Source organism: Centruroides sculpturatus, unplaced genomic scaffold (assembly GCF_000671375.1).
Source record: "Centruroides sculpturatus isolate CEXI.00-Female unplaced genomic scaffold, Cexi_2.0 scaffold298, whole genome shotgun sequence".
Classification (NCBI taxonomy): domain Eukaryota; kingdom Metazoa; phylum Arthropoda; class Arachnida; order Scorpiones; family Buthidae; genus Centruroides; species Centruroides sculpturatus.
Genome location: NW_019384568.1, coordinates 401,290 through 414,002, shown reverse-complemented (window position 1 = coordinate 414,002; position 12,713 = coordinate 401,290). Strand labels below are relative to the sequence as shown.

General features: G+C 30.9%; 2 protein-coding genes across 2 annotated transcripts in view; both read right to left on the bottom strand.

Annotated features, from left to right (window-relative positions):
- The window catches only part of LOC111624086 (nose resistant to fluoxetine protein 6-like), an 18,442-nt gene extending 17,348 nt beyond the window's left edge, over positions 1 to 1,094 (bottom strand). Inside the window, exons 1-2 of the mRNA XM_023366865.1 lie at positions 972 to 1,094; positions 652 to 838 (exon numbers count right to left, since the gene is read on the bottom strand). Of these exons, the coding sequence (XP_023222633.1) occupies positions 652 to 838; positions 972 to 1,094 (310 nt within the window). The remainder of the gene's footprint in view (positions 1 to 651; positions 839 to 971) is intronic.
- A 647-nt stretch (positions 1,095 to 1,741) lies between these two features.
- Positions 1,742 to 12,382, bottom strand: LOC111624085 (nose resistant to fluoxetine protein 6-like). Its single transcript, XM_023366864.1, has 8 exons — positions 12,339 to 12,382; positions 11,682 to 11,773; positions 10,684 to 10,857; positions 9,343 to 9,436; positions 8,448 to 8,534; positions 6,038 to 6,200; positions 4,934 to 5,013; positions 1,742 to 1,967 (listed from the first exon to the last, which is right to left on the bottom strand). Exons 1-8 carry the CDS (start codon positions 12,380 to 12,382, stop codon positions 1,742 to 1,744), a joined length of 960 nt encoding a protein of 319 aa, XP_023222632.1.
- Between the last annotated feature and the right edge of the window lie 331 nt (positions 12,383 to 12,713).

Below are 12,713 nucleotides of genomic sequence, written 5' to 3'. Positions count from 1 at the left end.
ACATTTACAAGTATGTACTGTATTTACAGTACATGCATTCGTAAATTTAGATTAACTTTTTTTTGTACTATATTAAAAACTAAAATTTATTTGTTTGTAAGCTTAAAATAGATTTTTATTAACCATATATTATTAAAAATGCATTAATAAATAAAATACAGAACCGGGAATGGTAATTTATGGTTTAGCCTAGTTACAAGTAGATTCGGAGACAAGTAAATTCGACTTACGTCGTTTTCCTGGAACCAATTACCGACGTAAGGCGAGGTATACCTGTATATTAATTCGCCTAACTTGATACCAGATTTTGAAAAAAGAAAACAATCGGATATTAATCTTATTTAGAATACAGTATTTGGAATATCCTCGAAAAAAATTAGATAAAAACAACAAAATCCTTTACTGTTAAAAAGGTAATTGCAAAATCATAACACCTTAGTTAATTTATTCCGTGTTTATGAATAGGAGCACAGTTTAACCCATATTAATAATAATATAATTTAAGTTTTTTAGATACAGGACGATTCTATTAATGACTGTTTTCTATCATCATCTAAACGCTAAATAGAAAAAAATGCACATAATATATTGTTTCTTTCGATAAGTGAAAAATTTTATTTTAAATTATGACGATAAATATAGTACACTTACCTCCGTGTCCAGTGTAGCATGCTACAAGTATCCAAATTATCGAAGCAATCCACAGAAATGGTGAAAGTATTTGATGTATACGCAAAGGTATTTGATTTGGATACGGATCAGTAACATAACTATGCAAACCAAAACATACATATCCCAGAAAAATACTAGTTACAATCCAACAACAAGTTACGAAAATCTAAAAATAGTTTTAAAAATTTATTGAAATATTAATTTTTAAATGAAATATCAAGTTGCGAACACTTCACAATTTTTTCAACAAATATAAAAAATAACATCACTAAAATAAAAGCCGATAACATAATACGTACTTTACTAAATTTTATTTTAATCTTCTTCCGTACTGTACATCCAATCAGCATACCCAAGCAATACGAACTCAAATGTGTATATTGTGGCCTTTCATACACGTGAAGAAAGTAATCAGTAATCATTCTGAAAATAATTTTAAAGTGTGAGAATACTGGAAATTTGTTACAATCGTCTACAATTAATTGAAGCACATATCTAACATGACAAAAGAAATTTTACAGATCAAACTACTACTTTTGCAAAATTTGAACACACGATTGCCCTTTATCTCCGTACGCCCTCGAAGTTTAACAACCAAAATTACTGGCATATAATACCCAAACAACTTTACAAAATTTCAGAAATTTTTGTCACAAAGCACAGGAGATATTAAGCTTCAAAAAAATAAATAAAACGTACCCCACACACACCTTTATATACACACACGACTATCATTCATACATACAGAAAATCACCCTGGATTTTTTTTGTATTTCTCAACGTTTCAAGGTATCCTGAATCCAAGAATATAAAAATCATGAGAGGGTCATTTTTTGACCTATTGTCACACTTTCTTTCTGTTATATATAACACAGCCAGGAAAGTAAAAATAAGCAAAAACTACAGTAATTTATTATTGTATTAATGTTATCTTTTTATGTTTATTACACTATAATTTTAAAATTTATCTTCTATCTTTTCCCGGATTTAATTCTTTATCTTTGCATAATTCTGATCACTAATGATCTTCTGATCAAAAATTCGCACACTGTATTTTACTATTATTTACTTAACAACAATACCAAGACGTTCCATGGTAAAGAAAAATGTGAATACATATATAAATATGTTTTAAAAAAGCATTTAAAATATTACTATATAAAATATATACATACGTCATCTTCGAGTCTATTCCAAACATTAATACTAATTCATTCTTTATAGAGACATATAAGAAATTTACAAATCCCGTTATTGTCAAAACAATAATAACTGCAAGTCCAATTTTAGGCCACCTGCGAAAAATTATATGCCATAATTATCAATTTTATATATAAATGTACTTTTAATATACAAATATATAATGCCATTAGATAAAAGTTTTAATATATAATTAGATTATTACTGTTAAGTATTCGATTTTATAAATATATTACAAATGAGAAATTACAATTAGAGCAAGATAATTTCTTAGAAGGAGTTATTAACACAAAACTTATAATGAAAGGCGATCCAAAAATTAGGAAGGAATTTAAAAATTCATATCAGTGAATTTCGATCATAAGGGCGTACGATTTTCATAAAAAGAATAACACGGGATTTTTTGAAGTAGAAACATTGTATGCATATTTACTTAAATTTTTCTCCAGGCTCTCTTTAGCGGAAAAATGTCTTATGTCGCATCAAAGTGATTGTTATAAAGAAAAATGCAGGGGAAGAAAAATAAACACAATTGCAACATTCATAAGGATAAGACAAGAAAGTGAGCAGAAATAAATTGCGAAATAACTTTTTTTTATTTCACACAGTTTATATGGAGGCATGTTTTCGGTATAGCCTGAAATCAAACTGCACGGATCACGAAGATAATGTTTTAACAATAACGAAGCTTCTAGAGTTATCACGTATACCAAAGCTTCTTAAACCCCATTTCGGGTCGCTTAGCGAAATCTTGGGGTCGCGAGATTTTAATGCAAAATATGAAAAATAATTCGTGAGAGTTTGAAAATGGCATGCTTCGTGTCACAGGTTTCGTGAGTTGCGCTTTGTGTCACTTCTGGTGCAGCGAGACAACGATTCAAAACACTGTAGTGTGAACTAGTATAGTGTTGTCACTTTTCAGTGTACATATTCACTTGTCTCTGTTCCATTGTAACACAAGAATGAACTGTGGTAGTACATAATTATTGTTTTTTGCAAATTTGTATATATTTATTTTATATTTTTTGGGTCGCGACAAAAATCACAATCATAAATGGTGTCGTAAATAAAAAAGTTTAAGAAGCCCTGATATATACCAAACAGGCAGAACTAGGAGACAAAAACAGACACGAAAACGACACTCCCGACCACAGCTAACACGACACGACGACAAGAATGGAAGATCAATCATCTTGCCCATCCATGCTACAATAAAGACTCTACATTTTTATTATAAACTAGCAGGTAGGCCAGGCGTTGCTCCGGCAAAAGTAACGGTAGCGAAGATTAAGATTACAGTAGAGCGTGGTTTATCCGAAAGTCGGTTATCCGAAAGAATTCCATTCGGCAAATTTTAATTTTCGCTAGTGCTGTGACGCTGCAATCTTTGGCTATATCTTGGGCTACTCCAATATTTTTTATGTTTGTGTGTGTTTTAGCTGGCAGCACTGTCACTTTTGTGTGGTGTTTTTTTTTGAGGACTGTGTGTCGTGCTGAATCGAACGTTTTTGATACTAGATAACTTCTATAGTATATTTTTTTTGTTTTTATATTTTTCAATATACTTATTTTGTTTGTAAAAAATAAAGAAATAATTTTTAACGATACAATAGCCACGATTATTATTGTAAAAAGTTTACGTTAGGCTTAACATCGACGAAAATTCAAAGCGAAGCGACACGCAACGGAGAAAAATTTCAACACGGGATAGGTTAATGTATTTTTTCGTACATAATCGGTTATCCGAAAAATAAGTTATCCGAATAACTCCAGTCCTCAATTGATTCGGATAAACGACGCTCTACTGTATTACGTTATAGTCAACCTTATCCGTTTTCACATAATGCATCGTTTTCACGTTTCTAGACTAATTACAGATTTTATAGATGGCTCTAAAATTATGTTCGATTTCCTGCAAAAACGAAAGAAACTGCATCTGCCTCTTGCAAGTCGCTTTCTCTTAACAATTCCATTGTTACGTAACACTTCCATTGTTGACACTTTCATCGTTAACATTGACATTGTTACTTAACACTTCCATTGTCGGAACCTTAATCCTGTCTCTCTCTCCCCGGGGGATAATTTCGAAAAAGCCCTTCTTAGTGTGCGTTTTCGTGACGTACCAAATTTCGACTTTCAACTCCTAACCGTTTGGGCTCTGTGCTTATTATTAGAGTATTATCATTATCATTATCAACTCGTCTCGATTATATATATAGATAGGTGTCATCTAATGGCAGAAATCGTAATTGAAGTTTGCATAGAAAGTACTGACGGGTAAAGTACTTATTTGTTAATAATAGAAATAAGTTATTGTTATTTTTAAATAATTGTGTTAGTGGTGCTGGACGATGACTTCAAGACCACGGATGTTTGATAAATCGATTGATTCGTGCAGTCGTCAGCGATTGATCGATGGTTACTTATGGTCTTAGGGAGGCTTTTATAAATTACGTAAAGGAAAGAGCTGGGGATGGGGTGTCTATAACAGCGTTACGAAACGTTACATGATATGTAATGTTCGTTACACAGCTTTACATAATATCTGAAGATGCATATTGTTTTTGTAGGAATATTGAACAAAACAATTAAAACCAATAATTTTGATGCCACTGGTATGCCAATAGCAGAACTAAAAGCAAAATAATTAATTTGGACTTTCTAAGTATCTTGCTTCCATCGCTACTGTTTGCATACGAATGGTATCAAGATTATTGGTTTCAATTTTCTTGTTATCTGAGCAATGTAAATTATCGAATTAACTAACATTACTGATTCACAAGCGCGTGTTTTAAAGCTGTACGAAACCAAGACTAATTAAAATCTCTTTTTCCAGGAGGTTATTGTATCAACTCGTTCTTCACTACTAAAGAAACAAGTGTTTAATTTTCAAATATTTCAAGGTATTATCAAGGAACTGTATTCTGTTTACGGCCACGTCTTCATATCGAAGTATATCTTAATTGTATTGTATGCTGTTTCCGAAATTAACTGATATAAATTTTTAAATTAATTCATGGTTGTTTCCATTCATTCTGTATAATTAAATAAAATTTCTTACCTATCGTAGATGAAGAATATCAGTGTTGTAAGAAGAGTTAATTGCATTAATACATTGGCAAACCATAAAACACTTATAAACTGTAAATAAAATACATTAAAAAATCATTACTTCTATATTTGTACCAATTCATTATAATACTTAGCATTAATAATTACTTCAAATAAATGTATGATCCAAACATTGACGTGTGGTTTACTACTCATAATTCACACAATATTTTCGTTTAACAATTAAATATACTAATGTCAAATTTTGTAATTTCATGATAACTCTGAATTACAATAAATTTCATACATACATGCTTACAAGAAAGTAAATTCTTACAAAATTTAGGCCTATAATAATTAATTACAATAACATTTTTCAGAAATCTGTTTCATTTTCAATAACTTTTAACTTTATTTTTAAAGTTGGTTCATTGAACATTTATATAAAAGTGATCCAAAACTTAGGCTAAATTTCAGAAATTCATAAACTAATAAATTTTTATCATAAACAAACGCTGTTTTCACAGAAATGCTCAAAAAAGATGTAATGTGTTTGATTTCAAGTAAAACATTTTATGCAAAAGTTGATTACAATTATTGTTCTTGTATGTGGTTCATTTCTAATAGAATAATCTTGAAAATTTTTCTTTTCAATTCACCTTTTTCCTGCTCACCGAGAGACGAAGCCACTGAACACTGATAGTTGGTGGCAGGTTTGAGCCTGATCAGAGGTCTACCACGTGTATTTTTCTCGTTTTTCATAGAACGTCTTCCAGGAGGAACCTCCCTCCCTCTTAGTAGCGATTTCATAAGTTGCGTTATCTTAGTTCATCACTCCATTTCATTATTTCTCAATTGCTTTTGTAATGAGTTCTTCACGCTTTAATCTTTGTCTCTAAAGGCAGAAATTGTAACCAAAATTTGCATAAAATTCATTAAGATATGAAATTTTAAAGTTGTGCCTGACTTTTGGATCACCTTAATTTTTTATACTGAATAACGATTGTTGAGGTGAATGAATGATTATCCCAATTTTAATTTAATTTAATTTTAAATAAATTGTAAGAATATAATAATATAACTGCATTAATTTTGTAGAATAATTATTACTCACATCTATGTCATCGTTATAAAAATTGTAATAATGTAGAATAAATGTCAACCATTTACTTTCTGCCTTCAACTTTTCATTTTCGACGATGTTCCGGTGTGGACCGTCAACCAAGAGCGGCAAAATAATAACAAAAGCCAGATGAACACACACAGCAAAAGTCAATCTTTCAAAATAAAAAATATATAAATTACTTTAAAAAATCCAAACAATTTTAATATTAAAAAATATAAACAAACGTAGATTTAAAGCACAGTTTGTTTATCTCTGAAAAATGAGCGGTAACTCGAATTTGGCTCTAAAAAATTACTTTGTCTAAAAGTAAGTTAGTCACTTTGTTAGATCTTTTATATAATATCAAAGTAAATTTGTATACAAAGAGAAATAGATAAAGCCTCGGCCATTCAGATTTGAAGATTACATACAAAATTACAATTAGATCGTATATCTGCAGTATTCAAGATGGTGTTACGTAGGATAGTGGTTTTTCACTGATGATAATACAGTATTATTTTTAATGCCTCTTATATATATATATATATAAAGTAGGTTCTGAAATTGAATGGAAACAAGTTCGAATATGTATACTTTATCATTTGGTAAACGATTTTTATAAATACGAAGCTTTTAATGATAATTATATAATCAATAGCGTATCTATTGTTTTGTTTCCTGACTTAAACTGTAATGTTTAGGAGAGATGCAATTATTTTTACCAAATAATGACATTTTTCTCTTACATGCAAGTTAAAAATTTTATTTATAATTGAAACGAATACAATAAGTCTTATTGTATTTTAAAACTAGGTGATTTAAAATAGGTGTTACTATATTTGTACCGAAGGTTTAAAGAAAATAACCTGATGTAACAAATTAAATACGTTATTATCTGCATCGTTGCAGTGTTTGTATATTTTGTACACTATTATTTCAAAACAAATTATCTTGAGATATAAATCAAACTAAATCATTATACAAAGAAAGTTATTCTTGATTAAATACATAATACGCAACAGACATTTGGAGATATTCCTTGAAAGGAGTAACGATACGAAATCGCTAATTAATATATTTTCTTTTATAATTGTGTATTCGTTGAGATATTAATTAATTAATTTCAAGTATACAGATTTCTTAATATTGTTTTAGACAGTTTGAATTTGATATCAAAGAGCATTTACATCCGTAGCCTTTGGCTACGTTTTAAATTACGACTTGCATGATCCCATAAGTGCTCAATTGAATTCCAACTATGCAGTCTGAGGAATCACGAATACCCATTAATATTGCAATTTTCAAACCATACTATTTCATTATTTAACTGATGATAGAATGGCGTGAACTTATAGCTTATCTAGAATTACGATAGTGGTCTATTTTTTTTTCTTTGGAGTAGAGTAACTCGTAAACATCTGCATAACGTAGACACCAAGGATTATAAACAAACTACAGCAACTGATAGGTAGGAAGTTCGCATTAAATACTCAGACTTTCACTGACTCACTTTTGTTCTACGGTGTATAACATAATAACGTAGTCTAACAGTAAGTTAAACAAATCACTCACCATTCATAAAATCACAGATCTGCATACATCAATCGCGCATGAAACAACACCTACTGTATTTGTATGTATTAGAAACAGCATTTAATTTAGTAAGCAAAAATCAGAGTGAAAATGAAGTGCTGTCGGTAACTGGCGCCAGAGTTGAAGTGAGAAAAGGTGTACATGAAATCAGAGCTAAGTATTATTTTTTTACGATAACTTACAAATTTGTTAGAGTATTAAACTGAAAGAGTTTTTACACGGCATAACATTAACANTCTATTATTTAACTGATGATAGTATGGCGTGAACTTATAGCTTATCTAGAATTACGATAGTGGTCTATTTTTTTTTCTTTGGAGTAGAGTAACTCGTAAACATCTGCATAACGTAGACACCAAGGATTATAAACAAACTACAGCAACTGATAGGTAGGAATTTCCCATTAAATACTCAGACTTTCACTGACTCACTTTTGTTCTATGGTGTCTAATAACGTAGTCTAACAGTACATCTGCATACATCAATCGTGCATGAAACAAGACCTACTGCATTTGTATGTATTAGAAACAGTATTTAATTTAGTAAGCAAAAATTAGAGTGAAAATGGAGGGCTATCGGTAACTGGCGCCAGAGTTGAAATGAGAAGGAGAAGAGGTGTATATGAAACCAGAGCTAAGTATTATTTTTTTACGATAACTTACAAGTTTGTTAGAGCATTAAACTGAAAGAGTTTTTACACGGCATAACATTAACAATATGCAATAAGACTAAGTATTTTACAAATAAAAATTCGTTAAATGAATTAAGATAATTTACAATAGAATTATTCGCTTAAAATACGCACTAGAAACAAAGTAAATACAACCTGATATATCGCTTTACGATGTAAATGAAGTAATAGAGTATGGAATTCAATTCTTCACTCTTTCTCAAGTAGAATGACAAAAATCCGCTGAATAAAATAAAAATAAAATAATTAACAAAAATTTATAAGCAAATTACGATGGATTAAATCTCATTCTGTATATTCATCAATAAATAATATTTTTCTTAAATGGATACCAATAGATTGAGTATTATAATTAATTATTTTATCCCCTTGTAACGAACTAAAGTTGATACAATTAAAATTTGAATTGAATTGAATAATTAGAGAGGTTGCGGCCGAAGTTTTCATCTCTCAAACGTGAACGTCGAACGTCAAGTGCCGCTTACAAGATAGCGGCGCTTGACGTTCGACGTTCACGTTTGAGAGATGAAAACTTCGGCCGCAACCTCTCGAATAAATAATTGTTTGTACAAATTATGTTTCATTGATGTTGTTGCCTGAACTAATACGATTGATAGAATAATACAATACAATACAATACAAGGGCGATCTGCCGAAGTGGATGCCTGCCAGGAGATTGCTGTGGTAGATGCCTTCGATTGTTTTACGTATAGTGTTCCAAGTTTCAACGATGATCGCCCATATTTTGCGCCGCCGTATCTCATCAAACCAAACACATCGATAAATTTAAAATAAAAGAAATACAATGCAGTCTTAATCAATATGCTGATGGAATTAATTTTCTACTAAACCGGTGGAAATTTACAGAATTTCTTAGTTTATTACAAAGATAGTTTTCTTTAATAATTTGCACAAAATTAATTTAATTTAAGGTATGATTTTAATAAGCAATTGAATAAAATTATATATAGTTTCCATAGAAATGTTCATATTTTATTTAATTGTTATTCTCGGATTAATTTAAACTTACCTGAAGATAAAAAATGTATCAGTTATTGTGAGTGATTGTGTAGAAATTTCTACTGCAGGATTAGCATAAATATTTGCAAAGTTCAATATGTATTCTGAAAAACATGAATAATAAATTAGTTTATCAAGATTATTATATGGGAGTATATTTCTGGCATTGTTAGAAAAATTACACTTTTTAAATGTAAATGGCAACTCTACAAAGAAATACACGTAGCCACACGCAAATTGCAAAACCGGCAGAAGTAACAGAAATATGAAAATGATTCAGTTTGCGTACGTATTGAATCACGTGATACTCAGTTTTGGGCTAAAAGGCCAGCAACCGACTGGGGCCGTAAATGCTATCGGAGAAGCATTTACGGTGAGCGGTGAGCGGAAACCGAACTTTCGAAGAACCATAGAAAATGCCTCGCAGACCACCATTTAACGACTGGGGAAGTGAAATTTACCCTGGAGCTGCGCGACCTCGGTTTATCGATGCGTGCAGTTGCCACGCGTGTTAGGCACGACATGAGTACTGGATGTGTGGCGCGATGGAAGAAGGAACATCTGCCAACACACGGAAGAAGTGAAATAGGAATTTAAATATATAATTTTAATGCAAAGAGAGATAAATAAGAATCGCATGCTCATGACATATGAATGGTCAAGCGGCCGATGAGGACCTAACCATGTGATATCTTCCTACAGAGGAGCCGGATGGCAAAGCTGTCAAGGTGGCAGCCTATTGCTTTGGGGTACTCGAGATCCAGGTCGAAAAATCCTTAGGAATTTTTCAGGGGTGGGCCGACCCGAGATATCGGACTCTGTCCCTCACCACTCGGTCTACCCATTGTCGGCCTGGCCGAATGCATAATGGGCTTGATAAAAGAGGCTTTTTAGTGCCCACAAGACGGAAAAACATAAAAGAAAATCTCCCTCACGTGTATTTTCAGGGACAGAAACTCTTCGCGTTTTTGAGTTTTCCGAAATTTTTATAACATTTTTTATGTCCATTTTATATTTTGCTTTNTCCTTGCAGCCAGCCTGTCCGATCGCGGCGCGAACCCACGACGAACTTCCCAGTGTTTAGGGTCTGGTCACCGCTATGAGCGGCAACGGAGACCACTCGCCCACTGGTGGGGCTGTCCATTTTATATTTTGCTTTTCAGTAAGAAGTCTGCTAAAACATTGCACGCCATTGAGTGAGGCTAATGTAGCTTTATTGTATTAAATATTCTTTAAATAAATTTCTTAAACATTTTCAGAATGTATAATATTGAATTATAGTTGAATATTTATATTTACTGTTATATACGAGAAAATTTTTATCTTATTTTATAAACGTTTTGTTACGTACCTGCCGGAGTGATCTTTGTATTCATGTAAAATAAAATATGACCGAATATAATTGAACATATTGCAAAGAATTTAATGCCAAAAATGAATCTCGTTTTCTCATTAAAATCGGTATTTGTTAATTTTTTCACTGAAGCACAAATAGAGACAGAGGATAAAATCTTCAGATACTCATCTGAAAAGAAAGAAATGTAATTTATTAATTAAAACAATAAAGACTTTCAAAAACATAATATACCGAAAATAGTATTAAATTTCATAAATTAAGTTAAATTTAGTTAAAAGTAGGTACTGTACATACAGGTGTTGCTACACTTGAAAAAAGTTTGTAATGACTTTTTTTGCATTAACAATTCTTTCGTGTCATTAATGAAATCTCGTGTGTGCTTTATTTCAGAAATTAAAACATAGCAAAACTACGTTCCGATATGCAAATTANAAATCGGTATTTGTTAATTTTTTCACTGAAGCACAAATAGAGACAGAGGATAAAATCTTCAGATACTCATCTGAAAAGAAAGAAATGTAATTTATTAATTAAAACAATAAAGACTTTCAATAACATAATATACTGAAAATAGTATTTAAATTTCATAAATTAAGTTAAATTTAGTTAAAAGTAGGTGCATACAGGTGTTGCTACACTTGAAGAAAGTTTGTAATGACGTTTTTTTGCATTAACAATTCTCTCGTGTCATTAATGAAATCTCGTGTGCTCGTGTGTGTAGCAAAACTACGTTCCGATATGCAAATTATGAACAGATAAATAGCAAATAAATAACAAAGAAAAGCTCAATTATGACAAAAATAACAGAAAAAGTTTGGAATCATACACGGCGTTATAAAGAAATATAAAATCTGTATTTAATAATTTNTGAAAGTATAAAATTAATTAATATAAATAATTAACATTTGGAAACAATGAAAATAATAAGATCAATTGAAAATTATTTAAAATCTTTTAAATATAAAAAAAATATTTAATGTTTAATTTCTTACATTTTTCTTCGCTTACAGGAATGAAAAATTCCATCAATATGTCCAATATGGTTCCAAGAAGAACCCAAACGATGAAGAAACCAAAAACACCTCTGCAAAGTAAAAAATTATACTTTTTTTCTTAATTTTCCATATTAAGTTTCGAGTCTCAAGTAAAGATCTTATTCTTAAATGCAAATTTACTAAACGAATCTCACTGCTTTCAAATGAATATTTCTAATATAAAAAAATGTGACGGTTTAAAATTCTAAAACTATATTGTTCACAAAACACGTTGTAAAATGTATTGTTAAGAAAATATTTGACGAGATAAAACTGAGCGTGTTTTTAGAACAATGGAATTATTTTATTGACATTGTAATAAACTATATCTATATCTATATATATATATTATATATATATAAATGGACGTGTGTGTCCCTATATTTCACTTTTTAGCCAGAACTACACATCGCACATGAATGGTGTTTGTGTGTGGTAGTAGCCCCAAGTCTCCAATCGTGCACTATGGTGGTTGCGTCTCGATAGCTACAAGGGTGTGGGAGATATAAGGGATGAAACTGGCTAACTTCGAAAATGTGTAACAATGGTAGTGTTAAAAATGAAAGTGTTGAGTAACAAAGGAAGCGTTAAGAGAAAGTGGTGTGCAAGAATTACAGGCCCAGATGTGGTTTCTTGCGTTTTTGAGGGAAATCGAACATATTTTTAGACTCATGTAAAAATTCTCTAATTAGTCTGGAAACGGGGGACCTAATTCTTGCATTCTGTGAAAACGTGTAAGATTGGCTATAATGTAATCTTAATAGTCGAATAGTCGAAAATGTTTTGGAATAGTCGAGGACCGTTATGTATGAGTAGTGGGATGGTTTTTGAAGACGTGNCTTTGACCAAAACGAATTTCTTATTTTCGTCCTAAGCAAATTTTTCTTTTGCATTTAACTACCTGTTTGTCTAGGATTTACTTAATGCAACGGACTTTTGTTATTAGTCGATTTCTATAATAAAACATTAAAAAATTAGTGTAATGATACA